General features: G+C 38.5%; 1 protein-coding gene across 2 annotated transcripts in view; it reads right to left on the bottom strand.

Annotated features, from left to right (window-relative positions):
* Positions 1-23,570, bottom strand: part of DIP2A (disco interacting protein 2 homolog A) — a 116,237-nt gene that overhangs the window by 53,325 nt on the left and 39,342 nt on the right. For both annotated transcript variants that reach the window (XM_030454403.1, XM_030454405.1), the window contains exons 3-5: positions 13,226-13,345; positions 4,698-4,817; positions 576-821 (exon numbers count right to left, since the gene is read on the bottom strand). In XM_030454403.1, the coding sequence (XP_030310263.1) occupies positions 576-821; positions 4,698-4,817; positions 13,226-13,345 (486 nt within the window). The remainder of the gene's footprint in view (positions 1-575; positions 822-4,697; positions 4,818-13,225; positions 13,346-23,570) is intronic.

The following is a 23,570-nucleotide window of genomic DNA, read 5'->3' as shown; positions in this document are numbered from 1 at the left end:
CATGAAGTTCTGAATCTCCAGGACAGAGATCAAGACAAAACCTCACCTTTACATTTTGGCATCTGAATTTTCTATCTAGTTTCACAATAAACGATTATTCATTATTTTAATTAAAGAGAGGGGAAATAAATCATACTTGAGCTTGAAATCTAGTTTTGTTAGCACCTCTGACTTAGTAGCTTTACAAGAGAGTCTGGATGTTTTCCTAGTCAATTGGATATTTACCAATTGAGTCACTTTTGAAATCCATAACCTGATAATGATGGGGGCAAATACATGCAGGTAACAAAGCATGCAGCAAAAATATGATCCTTTTACAATTCTGCTTTTGTAATACTGAACCTTAGTTTCTTGGTAAGCCAAGCATTTTACCAAGAAGAATGCATGCTCAGATCTCATGAACAACCAGTTTCTTTTAAGTCAAAAACACATATATCATACATACCTGGGTCTGTGGATTATACATTTGACCACTATTTATGGGTATCTTCTGGAGAAGACTTTTGTTTTTAGCCCTGCTTAGGGACTTTTGATACTTTATTTTATTCCAACCACACAGGCAGTTCTTTACTGACCTAGCTGGGTGTGTGCCATGAGATCTGCAAGCACAGTGGCAGCAGCAGTGGCGGTAGCAGTGTTGGAAGCAGCAGCAGGTTTCCCTCCTGGATGGGATGAGGTGGAGGATGCAGAGGATGAGGTGGAGGAGCCCTGAATGACCCGGTTAAGCCAGGGCTCTACGTTGGAATGGCTCTGGAAGGGAGTGGAGGTGATCCGGCCGTGCCGACGTAAGGAGCCCTCATCTTCTGAAGCTGACGATGTGTCTGTGATGGAAATAACCGTGACAGGCATTGACCTGGGGTGACCCAAAGGAGGGAACGTGAAGCTCTTCTGTGCTCTTCACGCTGAGCTCCCACGTGCTACACACAAGATGCATGTATTAAGCAAATGGTACATTCAGGTGCACAAATTCTGCTCATTGCCACTCTCCAGGCTAATGCAAGGACTTCTACGCCTTACAGCAAAGCTTCGGTTACCTCCTGGCCTTGGAACGACAAAAGATTTGAGAAAGGCTTTTAACTAAGGCACTCAATACATTCACTGATCTTCCCAATGAGCACAGCATACCTATACCCCTGAAAGAATATTTCTGTTCTCTGTAGGCAAATTTGGATCTCATCCCACCTGAAAAAACGCCTTTTTGGTGTATTCTCTTTTTTTCTTTTTCACTGGAAGAGTAATTTCATTCATGTAAGAATAATTAAAAGGGATTTTAAAGTGTATATTTTAACCATTTAAGATGATAGTAATGAACACTACATAGAAATACTTAGTAAAACTGCTTTTCATTCTAGATGTTTATTTGCCATTTTGTGAAGAGCAGTTTTAAGACCTAATGGCCAGAGAATTCATTTGAGAAGTAAGCAGGAACTGAGAACACCTTCTGAAAAAAATAGAGTGTCCATTACTATGTCCTACCAGACATGGAAATCCTGGATGAGAGTGGGGTGGACTATATCAGAGAATCTGTAACTTTTACTTTGGCTTTTTTTTTTTTTTTTTAATTATCCTTCAAACACCTGTTCTACTATATAGAATCCCATGTAAATTTTGTTGAAGCCACACCAGGTTTTCTTCCTGATCTTTGGCAAGAAATTTTAGTTAAGGGATGTTTAACTTTCTGTCTTTCAAGAACATGTGCATTTCCAACAGCTTCAGAAGAACTGCTCTCCAACAATCTAAAACTACAAAAATAAAAAATAATTTCGTAAGAAACCCTGCTTAACTTAATGGCATGTTCAAAGTTAAAACCCAAACCCTTCCCATTATCTGGCCATCCCTAGTGGAACATGACAATTTTGAATTAAAATATACAAAGAACTGATCTTTGAGAAGACACAGCTGTGGTAGATCACCATTCCTGGGTCCATGCCTTGTATGATATTTCTGATATATTGCCTCAGTTGTAGTCTTTGGCTGCTGACTCCATCTGCTTCTGGGGAGGGGCCAAACTTAACCCTGCTTGCAACCTTCCCTTTCTTTTAGGCAGAAAGCAAAAATAAACAGTTCCAGGAATATAGAACAAGATAGGACTACAAGCAGTCACGTTTCAAAAAATAAAAAAAACATAAACATTTGCAATCTATTATCACTTCAGAGCCAAAAAAAAAAAGTACAGGGAAAAAAAAAAGTTTTCTCAGTGTATACACACTCTGACAGCATCTCCTTAACCAGGTACAAGTTTAATGAAGTCTCTCTCAAATGTCTAAGCTTCTGGATATCTAATGTAAGTAGGGGGGGGGAGAGGGAACCAAACACTTTAGAAGTAACATATTGTATACAAAAATGAAGAATCTGTAGCAAAATATTCTAATATCAAAATAATTACAACAGAAGAGTAGGAAAGTACCATCAGTATATAGCTCTGTGGCAGTCGTGATAGTTAATTAATGGTTGTTGGGGTGTTGTGAGCAGAATTCCACGTACTTGGCCTACAGCTCTTCCTGGCTGGGAACTCACCCAAGACAGCCATAGAAACCCTTTGGACCTAACTCCCATAAAGCTTACAGTTCAAGTTCTGATCATGTGAAATCCGTATGGGAAGGATGAGATACACGATGGGATGAAAACAAAAGTACATTCAAATTTTTGGAAGGATGACTGATGAAAGCAGTTCCATTACTGCTGGCCAGGAGATGGTTTTGTATTTAACATTGTGATCAGAATCCGATGCTTCCTTCCTGGTGACTGATGGTGATTGTTTGTAACAAAATTTTTGTCAGTTAAGAAAGTCTGGTTTAATTGTATTAATGTGTACCATTTGTGCATTATAACACTTGTTAAATCACCTAAATCTACCCCTTTCCCAGTCTGTGGTTCTTCACCTGAACATCCCATACCACATCTCATGCAGGCCCCAAATATTTTTGCCCTGCATCCTGTAACAGGACCCCTACCCCTCTGTAGCATCCCCTTTCAGTCCAGAAGGTGCTCTGGACTTGAGTGTTTCACGCCTGAACAGGAGGGCTGAGGGTCTCCAGGGACAGCCCTAGGTGGTGCCTGGGCAGGGTGTCCCTTCTTCTGAGTCCTTAACTTGTGGATCCCAGCTGCAGTTCCTCCCCATACTCTTCTGGGCTTGATATGGGTCTGTGACAGGCTGATGGCTCCTGGGATATACCTGGGAGTAGCTGGGGCAGGATATTATTTGGGGTCCCCCCCTGCCACTCTCTGTGCTCCTGTGAAACTGTGCAGCCAGGTAATGTACCAGTTTACCCACAGCACCTCATTCAAAACAAAACAAAAAAAAAGAAAATCTTGATGTCCTCAAGACTCTGCTCTTCCAGAGCAGCATGCAGAGCCCTGCTCTCAGGCAGAGCGGGCACAGCAGTAACCTCAGGGATGCTGCTTCAAATCTGTGCCCAAGGTATTCAGAAGGGAATGGCATTTTGAGTCTCTCAGGATTAAAACAAACAAACAAAAACCAAAATAACCCCAACTTACAAGAATATTCCTTCTAGTTTTAAATGCTAAGGGAGTCAGGAAAGCCCAGCTCTCTCCCAAAGTTTAGATGGTCACTATACATTAACTTTTTCCACAATTTCACTTTATGCAATTCTCAGTAACTTTCACATGCAAAAACCACATATATGCAAGAAAACTCAAGTGCATGATAACCACCCTCCTGCAACAGCTGCTCTCGGGGACTTCTGGAAAAATAAGCTAATCAAAACACATGATACTGTAACATATCTTACAAGGAAAAATATAAGACTAAAGGAAAACCATATATAAAATTACAAAAGAAGCTTATGATTTATTAACTAATGGAAGAACCAGAGAATCCACAGAAAGAATATACAAAATTGTGTGACTAGCAAACTAAAATGGAACTTCCTTAACATGGGAGGCAAAAAGAAGAAATATAACCCAGGAGCACCACTACAGACCTGCTTTTTCACAGAAGGGGAGTAAGAATCAGAATTAATGGAGTAGAGCACTAGAGGTCACTGCTTCTACTCCTGACTCACATAAGACAAGGGCACACCATTCAAAATCTAAGAGCTTAAGGAAATTCCTTTTCTTTGTATACAACTTTGGCCCCAAAACACTTGGCCTGGTAGCACACCATGTTTTCTGTAGAAAGTTTTTCTGAACAGCTAGAGAATTTACTGTGAGACAACAGGAAGATTACTTTCCCCCCAAAAAAGAAATAATTAAGGAAAATATTCTGACCTAAACAATCTGAACAATTCTAGCATATGATTTTCTGAATGTTTCAAATTGCCCACAGCTGAATGTTCTGCAAGCTAATTCAGCAATTTAATGCTCTGGCATTTCTTCAACTCTCAAAAAAATAATCTTATGCAATGCAAAATAAGGTATTTACAGCTCTGACATACTTGCCAAGATTATCTCCTTAGAAGCATAACATTAAATAAGAGAACATACTTAATGTATAAAGGGCAACTGCTCACTGTTATTGCTTTCAAGGGTACCTTTAACAGCTACAGTATCTCTAGCTGAGACACTAAAAATCTTTAGGAAAGACACCCAAGAACAAATCTAACCAACACCTGATTATCAGGATATACCACAGTGAATACAGAAGTTTATTGCAACATACTTACAAAGCATTTGCAATTTATATTTTGCTATCACATTCACCTGGCAAGATTTCCATATGGTAACTCAATAGATACCTGGAGGTGTGTAGGTTTCTACTGAAGAGTGCACGAGAACAGAACGTCTTTTTGAAGGCATGGGCATTTTCCTCTCTTTGTATTTTGCAAGTGCTGCTTGTACTGCTTCAGTGTGGACATCTGTACAGAAAACAAACAAAAATAGATTAAGTTTAATCATAATTTCCTTCTGAAAACATAGAAAGCCTTAAAACTGTTTTTCAGAGCTCAAATCCAAGAGCTGAATTGCATGTGATGGCTTTAGTCCAAAAATTGTCTTGCAGAAAGGAGCAAGTTTTCAGCTTCAGAGAGAGGAGCACTTCTCCAAGAGCATAAGGATCCAAACCTAAATGACATTAACATGGTTTTCCATTCTGAAGCTTTGACAATGCTATCAATTGTTTCTCCTTAAGCAGTGTTTAGTAGGACTGAATAAATATGCCTGCCTCCCACTCAAAGTCAGCTCAGAAACAATGGTTTCAAAAGTTAAGGGAGGATATAAGCAGGGTCAAGTTGACATATTTTCCTCATGAAATCAGCTTGAAAAGGCTTTGCAAGTATCATTTAGGAAGAACACCCTGAAAATCAGTACTGAAATTACAAACTATCTAGTACATTAGTGCTAAGCTACTTTTTATTTATTTGTGGGGGAGGAATTTCAGTGCAGATACTGTAAAATGGCAGTGGCATTGGACATCTCAGCCATCAAAATCCTCAATGGGAAAAGAAGTGAAAAATGTATTCTTGAAGCTCTCAAGAATAATGCAAGCAAGGGGGAAAAAAAAAAAAAGAAAAACAAAGAAAGAGGCCAAATGTGTATGAAGAATTAGGGAAGAGACACAAACTGTTTTCACTTTTCCAAAAGCAAAAATTAAACTAATAAGCTCATTGGATATGTTTTAGCTTTTCTTATTTTTTAGCCAGAAGTGAGATTAAAGAGGAATTTATTGTTCACTCAAGACCACACTGCAGATAATATTTAGTATTCCAGTAACTCTGCACTGCCTTCAACAGATTTTTCTCTTTGACATACAGATTTCAGTGGTGTCAAAAGCTAAAACTTATGTAGAAAGAATATTTAAAAGAGAACAGATGTCAAGAAGAAATGAGGCAGACCAAAAATATACTTTAACTTATGATCCAAGATTCGAACTCATGAAAAACAAGTACATGTATATCCATATATAAAAAAGCTGCAAAGGGCCCCAAAGCTGTTATACACGAATTACAGAACTAAACTGTTCAGTTTGACAAACAGAGATATTCTTTCATTAACTGTCCATCTAAGGCTGTAAATACAGAACAGGTTGACAGACTTTTAGGCATGAAACTCAGACATGTGACAGAATCACAGAAAGTTAGGGGATGGAAGGGACCTCAGAAGATCATTGAGTCCAAACTCCCCTGCCAGAGCAGGGTCACCCACAGGAGGTGACACAGGAACACATCCAGGTGTGTTTGAAGTCACCAGAGAAGGAGACTCCACAACCTCCCTGGGCAGCCTGTGCCAGGCTTTGCCACCTTCACAGTAAACAAATTTTGACTTGTGTTTATATGGAACCTCCTATGCTCAAGCTGGTATCTGTTGCCTCTTGTCCTATCATTGGGCATAGCTGAGAAGAGCCTGGCACCATCCTCCTGGCTCTCTCCCTTTACGTGTTCATAAACACAAACAAGGTCACCCCTCATTCTCCTCCAAGCTGAAGAGCCCCAGCTCCCTCAGCCCCTCCTCATAAGGGAGATGTTCCACTCCCTTACTCATCTTTGTGGCTCTGCCCCGGACTCTCTCAAGCAGTTCCCTGTCCTTCCTGAACTGAGGGGCTCACAACTGGACACAATATTCCAGATGTGGCCTCACCAAGAGAGAGCAGAGGGGGATGGGAACCTCTCTCAACCTACTAGCCACCCCCTTTCTAACGCACCCCAGGATGCCACTGGCCCTCTTGGCCACAGTGGAATTGCTGACTATTGCAAATAACATTGCTGGCTCATGGTCATCCTTCCAACCACCAGGACCCTCAGGTCCCTTTCCCTATGTGTACATGTGACAAATGTTCACTTATGCAGCTTATGTTTTTTTTAAGTAAGTAATTCATCTGGCCCACCTTTACAGGGATTAACTTTGATAGCAACTATAAGTAAATCTCTGTATTTTGCAGTACCTTTCTTAAAACAAAATTAAAATGCAGCATTTCTGGTACTAGTCCTGTACCTGCTTTGGTGACGCTCAGCATAGGGTACTACTTTATTTTAAATACACTGACTAATTCCAGTTTGACAAAGCGAGAGATAGCTCAGGGGAAAGTTAATCAGTATATATTTTACAGAAAATTGGAAGAGCTTTGTGAGCATCCCAGAGAATAAAAGGCTATGAAACAGCAAAGCACAGCATGTCAGTGTGAACCATTGGAAGTCTTGGCATGCAACACTTCCCAAAGGCAGCTGTGTCCCAATACAGCAGATAAACACTTGACACTTGGGGGACAAGTATTCCATTTTCCCTTTCAAAACCAGATTACAAATACTGCAAACTCAGAAGCACAACCTCACCAGAGAAGGCTTTGTGCCTTCCACATGCTAACTAAGTCTACTGACAAGATACTGGTCCATGACTTTCTTCCAGAACTTCAAGTTCAATCATGACTGAAGTCAATCAAAAATCTCCATAGCTTTTCCTAGGCTAGATAAAAACTTTCATTTCCACCTGTAAAAATTCCCCCTGCCTCACATACTTCAGGTAATAATTCACTTTTAACCAAAATTCAGGAAGCTGCTTCTCTTCATCACAGATCCAAATGAGAAACAAACTATTTCCTTCAGCCTGGACAAATGGATCAGAAGAATCAAAATAAGCCCTGTGCATGTGGTCTCAGACACCTACTTGGTTCTTTGAAGTAACAATGTCACTTTTCAAGACTGCTGTTCCTCCCAGATAATCTGTTCAGTGCTGTATTTAAAATATAAACATGGAAATATACTGTAGGATCCATGAGTTCCTACAGGACTTAGGAATTGACTAAGTAGATGCTTGTCTCAAAGAAGAACCTTTTGTGCAACTAACCTGTAAGGTTCAAGGATGTTGCTATGAGGAAAAAAAAATGTGTGAAAACTCAAAACTTCTTAAACCTCTGTCTTTTGAGACAAGAGGGTTTTCTTACATTGTGCACCATGTAAGACTTTTGTTGCTCTCTTTTACACTAAGGACTGGTTCATAGGTGTTTATTAATTAAAAACTCTCTACCCTCTCCTTATAACCCTGCTTCCCTTCTCCACATCTGAGCTACTGCTTTTTATCAAGCCTTGGTTTCTCCTTATTTTTAGACTTCCCCCACAAGTGTCCAATATTGAAGTTTATTCTCATGGATATCGAAAAGAAAACTTCTTAAAACTCAGAACACACTTCTTGTGTAACTGTGTTTCCTATATGCAGACATTACAGCTATCCATAGACTTGAGAATATTAGTTAAAGGTTTCTTTAGCAGTCTTAGAAGTGAGGGGAAAAATGTCAATTGTGCAGGACACCTTTCTGTAGCAGAATGTGGACTCAAACCCAAGCCATATGTTTTTAAAAAATATGGTAACTATTAGATGCATTCACTTGGGCCATTCAGATTACCTATATATAATTTAGAAGACAATTTTTTGTTACAGCATCTGGCAGGAAGAAAGGGCAAATAACTTTTTTCTACAGAAAAGGTTTTTCAAAAGAGCAAATTAACTCACAATGTTTATAGTCTGTATCTAAATTAATTTAGTCATTAAGTAATGGTATAGACTAAAAAATGAAAGCATTCTTAGCTAGTTGTGTGTTTAGGGAATGGAAAGGACTACCTGGAGGCAAGGGTGTGTTGAGGCATTTTAACAAAGTAGAGTGGGAAAGGTCACACCATCATACAAATTTGTGGTAGCAAGCATGGGAACTACTTGTTATTCAATTTCCAGAGGGCAAAATCAGCACAGCCTCCTCCTCCAGCCCTCCTAACTCTCACCCCACAGCCTGGAAAATACTAGATTAAATAATAAAAATTAAACCAGAAGGCAGTGTGTATGAATTTTTATTCTGTTTCATTTTTACAGTGTTGATCTAACTCATCAGTTCCTTCTGTATTCATTAAGAACTGTTTCCAGCTTGAAATTTTTCTTTTAGTATCTTGTCCTTGAATGGTAACTCAGTAGAACCATCCTCTCTCAGCCAAATAAATTAAGTAATTGGTTTTACTTTTCTGGAGCACTTTGCTCCTACTCAATGTTTCCTCTAAGAGCTTGTCTAGAATATATGAATGTGATGAAACAGACCCCACTAAGAAAAGCAAAACATAAAAGGTATGAAACACTTCTAAAGAATCAGAACATTTAGGGTACAAAAATCCAGGAATTACTAATAATTGAAGTTTAACTTTCAGAATTGCAAAAAAGAAGTTCTCTAGCATTGTTTCTTAGTAATTTCTTGAAAATTTACTGTGAAACTGATTTAAAATGGAAGAACTGTGCACCTCAGTTTTATTCAGAACATTAAAATCACATCAAACGATACCTGTATTCTACCATATTTCTGAAAACAGGAGAAAAAAAAAGTAAAAATACGATTAAAAAAGTTAATATGACTACAAGAACTCTGGTAGAACACATGATCAATGCTGCATGAAGCTCTGTAAAAGAAAAGGACATGGGGAAAGGACAAGTCAAAAAGGTCAGGGTTGAAAAAAAAAGGGCAGGGAGAGGGCTCACACAATGCCCCAGAGTGGTTCGGGACACTTCCCACCAGACCAGGTTGCTTCAAGCCCCATCCAATCTGTCCTTGAACACTTCAGGGGATGGGGTAGCCACAAATTCCCTGGGTAACCCAGGCCAGCACCTCACCAAACTCATAGGGAAAATTTTTTTTTTGCAGTATTTACTGCTTGAAGACAAAAATCTGTGTAAAATAAAAGCTAATTTAAATGGGCAACAACTCCATGAAACTATAAAAAAAAAATGCTCTCTGCTAGTAAACAGTAGATTAATTGCATAAAAAGGCAAAATCGTTTCATTTGCTTATTTTAAGTCATTTATGTAGATGGTTCTGAAATAACTGCTCCAGAAAGAGCTACTGTTTTAGGAAAGGTTCCATTCCAGCCTCTCCAGCCATTCTTGAAAAGGACATAGAAGAATGGATGAGATGCAAAGAAAGAAAAAAACAAAAGTAAAGGCTGAAAGGAAATTAAAACCCAACCAACCAACCAAAAAACACAAAAAAACCCCAAACCAAAAATAAAACACCACCAAAAAAACCCACACCAACAAAAACAAAACCCAAAAGAACACACACTCCACTCTCTCCAGAAGTCTGAAGAATAAATAAGTAAGGCACACAATTATTAGAAGAAGAAATATTACCCAGAATTAGATCTTGAAGCTGTTTATCCTCCACAACAGGAAATGTATGTCAAAATACAGTGAAATTTAAAAGGTAATAACATTTCAACGTGTTGTTGGAAATCTTTTCTTTAGGTAGAAAATATTCTTAGCATAGCTAGATTTTCTCAGATAAGATGGGACTGCTTCCTGAAGCAAAGTTGTGTCTCTTTTTATGTCAAATTATTTGGAGAAACTGAGTGAAACTTTGTACTTTACAGTACCTGGTGTTTTCTGAGACATTTCTGTTAATGCTCTACATAAACCTAAATATGAAGATTTAAGAAAAAAAATTAGAGAGGAAAAAGGAGAAAATGTATTACCTTCTGAAAGCTGTATTACCTTGCAAATCTATTGTAAGTTAAGTCAAGCAAAATCTTTGCTATTTGGTTTTAATACCACATGAGTACTTCAAGCCTTAGTATGTATCACTAATCAGAAAAAGAAATCCCATTACACTTGTTGCAACTAAAAACATTTATCCCCAAGAGTTTAAAAAGTGAAAAACACCTTCAAGGCAAGGTTTTTTAATGCAACATGAATTAGTGGATCCACATAAAGTAGTGGATCTATTACTCACACAGGCCAGTGGTAAGTAAAATAAATAACCTATAGTATCTATACATCAGACTTTATCTTAAATAACTGTCCGTGATCGCCTGAACACTTAAGAGTCATTCAGGAGTATTCATAATGAGATGTAAAAATATTGGCTGAGTTCTAGACTGATGAAACTGTGAGCAGCACCTTCAGAATCACCAAAAGTCAATTGAAATAATTTTAAAATTAAGACCATAGAACTATCAACTCTAGAAAAAGAGGAAGCACTGATAATTAGCACTGACAGATTAGTGTTTAAAACCTACATCTATTTATAAGCAAGTACACTAGCAAAATATGTTGATATCTACCCACTTCTCCACGTCTTTCACTGTAAGACTAATGAATCATAGAATCATAGAATTGGCTGGGTTGGAAGGGACCTCAGAGATCATCGAGTTCAACACTTTTACCACCGTTGCGGTTGCTAGACCATGGCACTGAGTGCCACATCCAGTCTCTTTTTAAATATCTCCAGGGATGGAGAATCCACTACTTCCCTGGGCAGCCCGTTCCAATGTCTGATCACCCTCTCCATAAAGAAATTCTTTCTAATATCCAACCTAAACCTCCCCTGGCACAACTTGAGACCCTGTCCTCTTGTCTTGTTGAGAGTTGCCTGGGAAAAGAGACCAACCCCCCCCTGGCTCCAACCTCCTTTCAAGGAGTTGGAGAGAGTGATGAGGTGTCCCCTGAGCCTCCTCTTCTCCAACCTCAACACCCCCAGCTCCCTCAGCCCTTCCTCAGAGGACTTGTGCTGGATCCCTTCACAGCCTCCTTGCTCTTCTCTGGACCTGCTCCAGCACCTCAATCTTTTTCCTGAGCTGAGGGGCCCAGAACTGGACACAGGACTGAAGCTGTGGCCTCACCAGGGCTGAGTACAGGGGCAGAATCACTTCCCTGGACCTTCTGGCCACACTGTTCCTGATGCAGGCCAGGATGCCATTGGCCTTCTTGGCTACCTGGGCACACTGCTGGCTCATGTTCAGCTTCCTGTCAATCCAGACTCCCAGGTCCCTCTCTGTCTGGCTGCTCTCCAACCACTCTGTGCCCAGCCTGTAGCGCTGCTTGGGGTGGTTGTGGCCAAAGTGCAGGACCCGGCACTTGGCCGTGTGTGCCAAACTTCTCCCAGATAATACCAAGAATATGGCAGGGTTGGTTACTTGCTGCTGCTTCTGGTGTGTTCTTTGTTTTCTAAAGTATCCTCAGTGCAAATTAAATAGGAGAACTGAGGCTCTGAGACAGGGACCCAGGTGTACACAATCGATTGCTCCTGACTCTCTTAGCTCTCTTAGCTAATGGTTCCCAAGTATCTCCTGTTGCAGTTGTGCTCTTTTTACAACTTTTATTTCTGTTAGTTTAACATCACATGCTACTACAAATTAATTAGTTTCTATCAAATTCATGGCTCTGCTTGCAATTTATTTTAGAACCTACTTGGTCACAAAGTAATTGGCAAATTATGGTTGTAATTCAACCACTGTTTTGTTTTTTTTTCACAATTTATATTCAGCAATAGAATTCTATTGACAATATATTTGAAAGGCAAAAATAAATTTAAATGATCAATTTGTGTATACACTTAAGCACATAATTTAATTATTTTTGATACTATATAATCTTCCCTGGAAGATTCAGAAATTTCTTAATGTAGCTGAATACAGGCATCTTTCCCAGGAGCCCATTTGTTCTTCAGTTACTCAAAAATAATAAATACAGGCTTAACAGCTTCATTTCTGAAGCAAGATTTTACATGTCAGCAATGCAAATATGATGCAATAATCACTATGTCCAAGCAGTTGCAAAGCAAGACGACAAAACCCCCAAAACTTACTGAGGATGTGCAATTTATGTCATTACTTGCACATCCCCAAACCCTACACGTTATTACCCTGGAAAACAAACAGAAAAAATTCCAGTTCAAATCCAAAAGCTTCCAAACACCTGCCTTTTCTCACTATTGTGACAAGGAATTTCACAGGGAAGCTCTGTGCTTCAACCACCTGAAAAGTAACAATAGAAACAGGATGTGATGAGGATATTGGTATTTTCACAGAGGTTTCCAAAACAGGTTTGTCACAGTGGTGTCCATTTAAAGTGAAGTAAAATATCCATTGTGACATTTCCCTTTTTTGTGTGCTTGCTTTCAACCAGGAAGTAGTTGAAAGTGAGCTACAGTAAATATGATAATTCTGTAACCTTCCTTTAACAAAATAACCGAACCAACCAAGAAAAAAAGTCCTCACAATTCACATGCTGTAATAATACATGTTTAAATAGTTGTTCTATGACAGGAAGCACAATCAACAAACAAGAGAAAATTGTTAAGCTTAGTGCAAAATTTACAATAAAGAAAACATCAGGATTGTTTACGATTTCTTTACCTCCTACCATTTTCTCCATTTGGGATTTATAGTCTACCTGAAATACGTTCACTAGCTCTTCCCTTCTTCCAAATAATTTCCTATTTTTTCTTTAGGTGCAGACACTACTTTCACTGGTACAGGTTTTCTGTTCAGACACCTGATGTTTCAGTTATGTTTCTCTCCCTTACCAGATCGGAAGCGCTCATCCCTCGAATTGGCGGAACGGGATTTCTGCTGTTTAGACACAGCAGCTGTAGCTTGGGATGTGCCTGGAACTCTGTTCTCTGCTTGCAGGGATGGATCCACACCTGAAATACAGCTTTATTTCAGTACAGATTCAGGCTTTCCAATAAAACATTCTTTTACTACCTTGACATCTACTTACAAGTTCAACTGGAGCCCTAAGTCTTTATCTTTTAAGAAAAATCTTTCCATCTGCATTTAAAATTACTTAAAGTAAAGCCAAGGTTGCTCTTATAAGCTTGTAAGAAACATTCTTGAATAATGGAAAAAAACCTTTGCTCCTTGCAGGAGTTTACAATAATTTGTCATTAGGTGTTCCATTTGTCAGATCCATGTGGAAGGAGGAGAGGGAACCAATCCTCCCCAGCTGCAGAGGTCATTACTGGACTTGGAGATGCCAAAGAGACAAGATAATACTGCTCCAGCTTTTAAATAAAACCTGAACTACTCTGTCAAATTTCTTGTGAGTCTGAACATAAGACAGCCAGTTTGAGTAAAACTCAGAAATGTGCAACCTGTTTAATCTATTCCCATTTAACAGAGCAATACCAACATGACACAACGTTTTACAAAAACTCCACAATTCTCTGAGAAAAACTTTGCAGATATTAAGGGAAGAATTACTCTGTCAGCTTCATCTAAGAAATACTGCTCTAGTCTAGGTTGGCTGGGTACTTTATATATTCACTATAGGGTTACACATCTTCCTATCTCCATAAAGGATAACAAATTAAGAGGAACTGAAACCCTCCAGTTGTTTCCTCTGCACTTACCTAGAACAGGGTTCTAGACAGCTAACCTAGACCAGCTGTGTTTACCTTTAGGCTGGCTAATGTTCAGGAGAATGAATCTCATCTTTACATTCCAGCATAGCAGGAGTAAGAAATCAAAGGGGTGGACAGTGACTATTACATATTTCCTATGTACATCACTCCCCCTGGGCCCCAAACAAGAGGCTCCCTTGCTGACTGTTGATACACCTGGCAGGGACTGTACAAACTTGAGCAAGGAACTTATTCTTTTTAAAATTTTCTATTTTACTCTACATCCACATCTGAAGAACAAGTTTTGGGGTTTTTTTTTGCATCCTTCTTTTTTTCCTACAAAAAAGGGTTATTAGTTGTTAGTGGAAGAAGAGATGAATGCTCTATTCATAATTGCTTATTCTTGTATTTTCCAGTTCTCCAGCCCAGGATACAGCCTTCCAAACCCATCTCTCTCCCTGGGCATGGTATAGACCAGGAATCACCATTTTGAACTCCTGCAGTTGATATGTAAGTCAGTAACTACAGAGACCTGGAATCAGGATTCCTAAGACCACCACCAAGCCCCTAGCCCACTCCATGATCTCATGTGTCCAGCAAAGATACTCAGTGTAACTGGTGATGAAGGACACTGCTGCACCTGGTACAAGGGTTTAGCCCTACCAGGAAAAGAAATGGAAAATGAGCTAAACTGCTATAGTCAATCAGCAAGTGACAAGATGCACGTGGGATGTTTCCAAGCCATGTGCAGCTCGAACAACTTACCAACTTCCAAAGCCAGAACCCTCTCCTCCTCCAACACTTATGGCACAGATTTTTGTGAATCAGAGTAAGGGCAGCTGTGTTGTGAGGAAATATGTATCAATGAACCTCAGAAGTTCTCCTTAATAAAATTACAATGAGTCACAAAATGAGTGGCACTGTTGGAAACCACAGCTGTTTCTTCAGGTTTCCCTTTTTGCTTTCTCAAAGAATATTCCACATCATAGTGCAAAACAGCCATGGATGAAACCCCATCATTTTTTGGTAAAAAACTGTAATATACTGCATCTAACTCTTAGGCTACACAAGTATGTGCCAGAAAAATCCTGTTCCACAAGCTTGCTGAACTTGTTAATTTATTCTGGTACTATGTAAATCACTACCTTACCCTTCAGCAAAAGCAGATGGATAACTAGGCTACCCCCCCTCATCCACATTTAAGATCTTTATGAAAATAGCATTTTAAGAAGTATACACTAAAGACACTTGATCCACTATCACTGTATTTTGTCCACTTTTATCTTACCCAAACCTATCATGAAGTCATCTTAAAGAGGCTGCTTGTTCCAATTAGCTGAGCAATTTCCTTCTATAGGATGAAAGGAAATTTAATAATTGAATTATAACTTTATTTTTCCATCCAGTAATACTGGAGAATTAAGGCTAACACTGACTTACCTAGCAATTTTGACTTACAGAACCAAAATTACTTTATTACAATAGCACTGAAGAGTTGACAGTACAATGTAGATTCCTTGCTATCATAGCTGGGGAGGATGTTTACCTAAACAAATCTGGCATCAGATGGGCAGAGATAAAAGTTTCAAAATCATATTTTGCAACAGCACAGAATTCACTGCTAGAAGACCTTCCTAGGCAACCCATATGAAGAGCACTGGCCCTATTGCCTTTTTCATTTCATCTGCATAAGATGTGAAATCATAACTCTAAACAGAATGTTTTTGAAGACTTTCACCAGTGTATTTGAAATACCTATTAGACAAGCAAATCTTATTACCTTCATAAAAAAAAAATAATAAAATAGATAATGAAATTTATCACCTCCCAAAAAATTATAAGTAATTTTCATCCTAAAGTAGGTTAATTTACATGAGATAAGCTGCACCAGTTTACCAGCTGAACCTTTCATAAGTATTCTCTTCCAAGAGAAATGTAAATCCAGAAGAGTTAGAAGAGCACAGCAACACTTCCCCCAGCTCTGTTTTACTTGCATTGCTACCCAGTAATCTATCATTCCTCCAAGCATCCAGTCTGCAACAGATAATACATCACATTTAAGAGCTTTGCAGAGAGGACAGGGAAAGAGGGAGGCAGAAGAGGAACCTCCAGGCTCCTCATACACTATTCAACCTTTGTGCAGCTGGTGAGCTGAATCAAGAAATAACAAAGGAACAAAAGCTGACCAGCAGGTTCAAAGCACTGAAAGAAAGGAAAAGGGGTATGGGAAGGCAGAAATGCAAGTGTGAGAAACTCCTGGTCTGGCTCTAGACTAACCTCTCAGTCTGTCCAGCCCCAGAACCAAGGCCTGGCATCCCACCCGCAGCACACTCCTTCCCTTACTGCCCCTGACCTCAGGCTCTCTGGCTCATCCCCTCCCACCCTGCCTCTGGTTTCCACCTCCTCTTCATGGATTCAAGCGCTGCAGACCTGCTGGTAATGGTTCTCCTCTGGGATTTGCTTACCACCCAGACTCACACAGGGTCCCTGCCAGAAAAAGAGAGGTTGACACCAAGGACTGCAGTGTTTTTCAGTTCCCTCTGCCTTTCCCTGCCCTAAAGGAGAGAGGAGAGGCAGCTTCAGGAGGTTCCTGGTCAGTCATGGATCTCACCATCACCAGGGTACCTTGTACCCCTCAGTCTTCCCAAACAAAGCTGAGTAGCTGTGCTAATGCATACCCACCTCAAGTGAACCTCCACAGTAACAGTCATATTAATTCCAGATTACTTCAAACAGAATTTGAGACACTTATTTCCCACTGGACTATAAAGGAAAAAAAGCAAACTCTTCTCACAAAAATCACCTGAGTTGCAACAGTTTAACATGAAAGACGTGCTGAGTTCCAGATCTTTTCACAGAAAAGCTAAAGCAGGAGACTAAATGGCAATTATTCCTCAAGAGAATGAAATCTGGGGACCAGGGACCTCTCAACTTTTTGGTCTAAGAAGCTTCACCTCAAGTTATTAAGCTCCCAGTCCTTACTCTGGTTAGAGCTCAATTTCATCATTCTCTGCTTTCATACCACATGCCAGGACGTATTACCTGATAACACATTTTTGTCCTCAAGATATGAAGCAATCTAAGTGTTTGCATTTTCTGTGTCATTAGAACAGAACAAGGCTCTATCCATTGCAATTTATTACCCAGAAAAATATATTAGAAAATAATTAGTTTTTAAAAATGATCATTAATAATAATAACAACAACAATAACATCAACAATAATAATAATAGGTATCATGGACATGCATTATGCTTGACTGACATCTTCCACTGGTTTTCCCCTACTCAAGTAAGTAAACTTCAATTCATAAGTTTCCACTTAGTTGAACACTCCTTGCTTAGCTATAAAACTTCAAGGTGATACTTGCCACATCACTGATGTCAATTTGGTTGCATTTCAGCTGAGCCAGCAGAGGCAATGCTTGTTTAAACACAGTAATTAGAAAGCAAGCTACCAAGGACGATGGATATAACCACATTTTGAGTTCCTGACAGGAACAGAGGTCTTACAGTCTTTACCTCCAGAAAAGTACAAGGCATCATCCACCAAAAAGGCCATCTCAAAAAGCAGCAGTAGCAATGCTTTATAAGTACAGGGTAGCATGAAGGGCCACCAACTACAAAACATGTCCAAGGAAACCAAACTACAACTCCTGCATCCAAGTCCACATTGTTTCCAGGAAATACATTATTTCTTTATAAAACTCTGAGATCACAGAAATGTGGTCTTTTCTTTTTTTAAAATCATAATTAAAAAAACCTATTTACTGTAATGTTTCCTATAGAATGAAATCCTTTAGATTTTAACATGCTACTTGGTCATTTGTTCTTGACTGTATCAGAAGGTTTATGCCAAGATGTATACTTAGTACAGCTTCTCAAGCCTCAAAGAAGCATTCCTCAGCATAAAGATCCATACAACATCCTCCAAATAATAAAATTATGTATCTCTATACCTTCTACGTATCCCTTATAACTACATAAGGGGTAATCAGCAACTGATTATCAAATGAACCATGCAAAAACATTAATAGCTTGGACCTGACTACTTAGATTATTTAGATTACTGCCTCACTTGTATGAGGACCAATTTATCTGATTTTTTTTAATTTTTCTTTTAATCCACAGAGTTAAATCACCAACATTTTGTTTCTTCCTTTGGCAGAAAGCTCACCCAAGGCAGATATGGTTAGACAGGTGTAGATGACTCTTTCATGAAAAACTAATTTATCACAAAAAACTCAACAGAAACCACAGTCAAACTGATAGCCCAATATCTCCATATTCAAGCTCCCAAAATAATGTTCTATGAGATTTGGTCATAAGAGTGCAATACCAAACAAATCACTTTAGAAGGCACATGAACAGCAATCAATATTTTCAGATACTGTGAGCAGTGAAGCTATAAACAGCTTTTTAACTAGACCATGTGATCACATTACATTTTCATATATTTAATTTAAAACAATTACACTAAGATGCAAACAAATTTGGATATACTTTGACCACAGCTACTATACCTTTTATATATATATATAGCTTTGTATATATATATGTATATCCTTACCTTTATATATATATATACACACCTATGTATAGGTATGTATACCTATATATATAGGTACTCATATATGGGTATTTTTATATATATATATAGGTAAAAGTAATAGGTATATGTATTTATATATATTACCTATACCTATATATATATTAGCTATACCTATATATATAGCTCTCTCTATATATACCTATATATATATAGGTATAGGTAATATATATATAGGTATAGCTTATATATATATATAGGTAAAGGTAAAAGGTATATGTATATAATTTTTATTTAGTTAACTATAGTTAACTATATATATATAACTATATATATAGGTAAAGGTAATAGGTATACATATATAATTTATATTTAGTTAACTATAGTTTATAATTTATATTTAGTTATAGTTAACTACATATAGGTATAGGTAATATATATATATATATATAGGTATAGGTAATATATATATATAGGCATAGGTAATATATATAAATACGTATACCTATTACCTTTACCTATATATATATATATAACCTTTATGTTATATGTAATATAAAGTAGTTTTATTGCAACAGCATCAAGAAGGGTATAAGACATTATAAAAGTTACTGTGGACTGCAAGACACAGACTAAGAAGTATCAGAGAGGGCTACGTGATGACTTGACACCTGGGCTTAAAGGTTCAAAGTTCTCACAATGTATCTGAGCATGGTCTTGTGATATATTGGAGATGAAGCAACAGTCAAGAGTTCATGCAGGCACCAGTAAGGTTGGAAAGAGGAGTTACAGCTTAAACTGTTGGAAAAAGAAGCTGCAAGCCAGCACATCCATGGTAGCATGTAGCCACGGAATTGCACCAGAAGATGGAGACAAAAAGTGCCAGAGAACCCCACAGAACAACAACAGACAGTAAGCAAGAATCAGCAGGGCTCCCCATCCTGTCTGTATTTTTTTTTTACCCTAAAAGCCTCTTCCAGGCATCCTGAACTGAAGACACAGGACTGCCTAGGAGATGATGGAGAACAGGGACTTGTAGTACAGGCAAGAGCCAGAAACACCCACATGAGACCATCTCCCCTTCCAGTCTTGTATCTCAACCACTCCAGAGGGAATTCCAGCAGAAATAAATTAACACAGGGAGGATGAAGTAGCTCCTGCACATAGAATCATAGAATTGGCTGGGTTGGAAGGGACCTCAGAGATCATCAAGTCCAACCCTTGATCCACTACTGCTGCAATTACCAGCCCATGGCACTGAGTGCCACATCCAGTCTCTTTTTAAATATCTCCAGGGATGGAGAATCCACTACTTCCCTGGGCAGCCCATTCCAGTGTCTGATCACCCTCTCCGTAAAGAAATTCTTTCTAATATGTTCAGAGAGGAAGCCTCTCAGCTAATACCCAACCCCAATCTCTTACTCAGCACAACACATCAAATGGAAAGACACTGATTTTATTGTTGCTTTTCTTTTTTCTTTATACAGCACTCAAGGAGCTGCCAGGATGCAATTACCAGCGCTAGGTTTAAGCAAAGGGGAAAACTAAATGATCTATAAAGGTTGGCTGGTATTACTGTCTGGAGGTTTCTTTTTGATATGGCCTTTGTCAAACCTCTCAGCTCCTAACTACCTAACCCCTTTTTGCCATGACCACACCCTTCTAAAAATATTTTCAGGAGTTTTGCAAGATGATACTTTGGGGCAGCCATCCAGCTTACATAATGCTGTTTATACTAAAAAGTAAATTCATCCCCTGATCTGCCTGCATATAGACAAAAGCAAGGGGGGTTTATGTTTTGAGGCTACAGTCAGCTGATTTGTTTTCAAGAATAACAACATGAGAAAAAGAAGTAACACCTTACATGTTTTTATAACGTTTTGTGAGGGTCTTTTAATGACCAAAACAAAGGAAAGCCTTAAGTGATAAAACCAGAGCAGAGAAAACCTCAAACCAAATCATATCCAAGTTTATGCAGAAATACAGAACCTTTTATTAGCACCAGTACTAGCTGGGACAAAGTCAACACAAGGAGGAGGAAAAAACTCCTTGGTTTCAGATATAATTCCTTTATTACCTAATTCCTGTGCATTTGCAGCTACTTCTCTTTCACCAGACACAGCAGCTGGTAAAACACTTCTCTGCTTACAAAACCTCTCTGTTGGCAAAACCTACTTGTATTAAAGAGCTTGCAAGCAATACTACCACAAGTGATATGTGCTGTGCTTTACAATTTCAAACGTCCTATAAAAAGCCCTCACCCATGAAAATGTTGATGCAGCAGAGAACAGAAGCTCTTGAGATTGTAAATGTCAGTAAAGGATATTGACTGTACAGCATTTCTGGTTTAGTTATGAAATAGCTCCTCTTTAAGACATCTTTGAGAGAATAAGAAGAATCATGTGTTTTAATAAAAAAATATGATCAGCTTGTTTCCTTTAACACTAATTGATCTTAATTATTCTCCAAGTTAAACATAAGATAGCATTAGTAATAGAAGTGAAAGATGTCTTTGTATAAGTTAACTGGCCTCAAATTAAGGCACTATGAGAAACTGACTTAACTGATACTGCTGAATTCTCACCATACTCAGAGGCAAGGTTTTGCTGTGTTAAAAGCAGCTACATGCTCAGGTTACTTGATATTAATAAAATACAGTATTTAGCACTGCTTTTCAACTCAATAAAATGATCTGTGACTGGCTGCAATACAGGGTCTTTTGGCTCATGTTTCCCCTTTCCCCCAGTCCTCCTCCCATCCACTCCCCCTTTTTTTTTTTTTAAATCCTGACTATTAGAAATAATTTCTTTTTAAATTACAATCATTTCAGAGATTTTTGTTCCCACTAGCTATACTATTACTTTATGAAATATTACACTGGAGACATGCAAGTCTCTTAAATTTAATCCACCAGAGGAAAACTCCAGGACAGTAAGCTGATATTAACCTCTCAATGTAAGAGATGGAAAGTTTCTCATGGTAACAGCTTTTTGTTATTACTTTATTTATAAATTTATTTAACAGTAATACAAGGAGCTTGACTTAAGCCCCTTGGGTTTTGTAGGTCATACTTTTTGCCAGATTTCACTTAGGCAAGAGTTCTCAAAACTAGCTTTTATCTGGACTGGTATTGATAGCTGAAAAACACACTATGTCCTGTAAATAAGAGCCCTCGGAGGGAAATGAAAAATGTGTGTTTTCTCAAGTTTATAAAGCAGAAGTATGTCTGGTTCAGTATTTACATATCCCTTATTTTTCTTCTTTTCTTTATATTTGCTATATCATCACAGGTAAGCAGCAGATGCAGCTGAATGCACCACTCATATTTTCTTTCACAATGGATCTATAAAAGCAATAATCTTAAAAATTGATTTGCCCAAGATGCAGACAGACATGTGGAACTTGGATGTGAAACCAATTGGCTGAAGAGACCATCAGAAGCAGTAGGTATGAAATGGGGAATTTTAATTTGGCACTGATTGTTTCCTCTTGTATCACCAAATCTGTTTTTAACATCTACCAAACGAGATGGCCATGAGAAAGCTAACAGGAACAGACCATTGTGTGCTTTTGTGTGCTGTGGCTAATTGCAATCATGTAAGTGATGCAGAACAAGTTTGTGTCATTGGATGATTCAGTACAGATCCACTACTGACTGCAGAAGTGTGGCCTCAAGCTGAAGCAATTACCTTAGAGTCAACAGAGGTGTCTCCTGTCACCTCAGGATTAGATGGAAATCAACCATTGTATTTTTCATGATTGATTTTATCTCACTTCTGCTTTGGCTTGGAAGTGTTCTTGAATCTTTAAGATCACCAGATCCTAGCAGGTTCTTCTGACAGACAATTTGTTTTTGAAGTACCTATGTATGTTTAAGTACTTCTAAACTTGATGGAATCTCTGAAATCATCTTTTCCCATCAGAGCTCTCCCAGGTTGGTTCTAGTTACCACACCAAGCACTGTCTTGGACTTTCTCAGAGAATAATCTTGGAATTTATTCTAACTCTTCTCAAAAATGGCAAGAAAAACAGACAGAGAAAAGCTTACATACATCTTCTGTTCCCCAGAAAAGCTGGGCATCCAATCCCTGATGACCCTGAGGTGTCTTGGCTAGGAATTGCTCCTTGAGTTTAGGAATGAGTACAGTGAAATCTGCAAAACCAGTACCAGCACAGATGTGTCCCAATGGAATACAGGTGCTCAAGGCACTGGTCTGATGCCACTGGCATTTGACAGCTCCACTACAAAGTGATAGATGGCCTCAAATGCTAGCACTGAGTTTTCTCAACCAAAAGCATAGAGCTGGGAAGAAAACAAGTAGCTATAAAATAATTTATATAGCACTATACAGCTGTTGGTTTTATTTTTGTTTATACATATAAATATATAGCATAAAATATATTTTAAATTTTATATAGATACATATTAAAAAACAGTGTAGCTGAATTTCTTCTATATATATTACACCTATAACAGAGCTACACTCTCCAAGCTTTTAAAACTACAGAAAATATTCATTTCTTTAAAGAAATAGCTGGTAAGTGAGCAGGAAATCACCACAATAGCAAAGGATGGTTCTAGCATAGCTCCCACAGGGAAGGCAGACTACCTTCAAGTGACTGAACTGGTTGGTGTCAGAACCTCTGAGGTTTGTATTACATCTTCCTTTGTGGTTAAATTAGCTTTGAAATGGTTTCAAGTGTCTGGATTGCAAGCAGAATTCATGTTATGGCATGGCAACCCCTAAGAAGAAATCTCGAGTTACCAACATTAGAGTGCAGAGAATAAATTTTTTTTATTTACCATTCAACAATCAGCTCATGGCATTACACTTCCTGACCTGAATTTTTTAACCCTTCCATGACAAATGTAACTTCACAGGTAGGTAGAAGTTACCTGATCACCCAAGCATAGCACTGAGTTTGCCTATAGTAGGCTTTTGGAGTTGCCATCACCTCTGGTATCTCACTTCAAGAT

This window comes from Calypte anna, chromosome 7 (assembly GCF_003957555.1).
Source record: "Calypte anna isolate BGI_N300 chromosome 7, bCalAnn1_v1.p, whole genome shotgun sequence".
NCBI classification, from domain to species: Eukaryota; Metazoa; Chordata; class Aves; order Apodiformes; family Trochilidae; genus Calypte; species Calypte anna.
The sequence above is the reverse complement of the archived record's forward strand: the minus strand, read 5'-3'. Positions and strand labels throughout refer to the sequence as shown.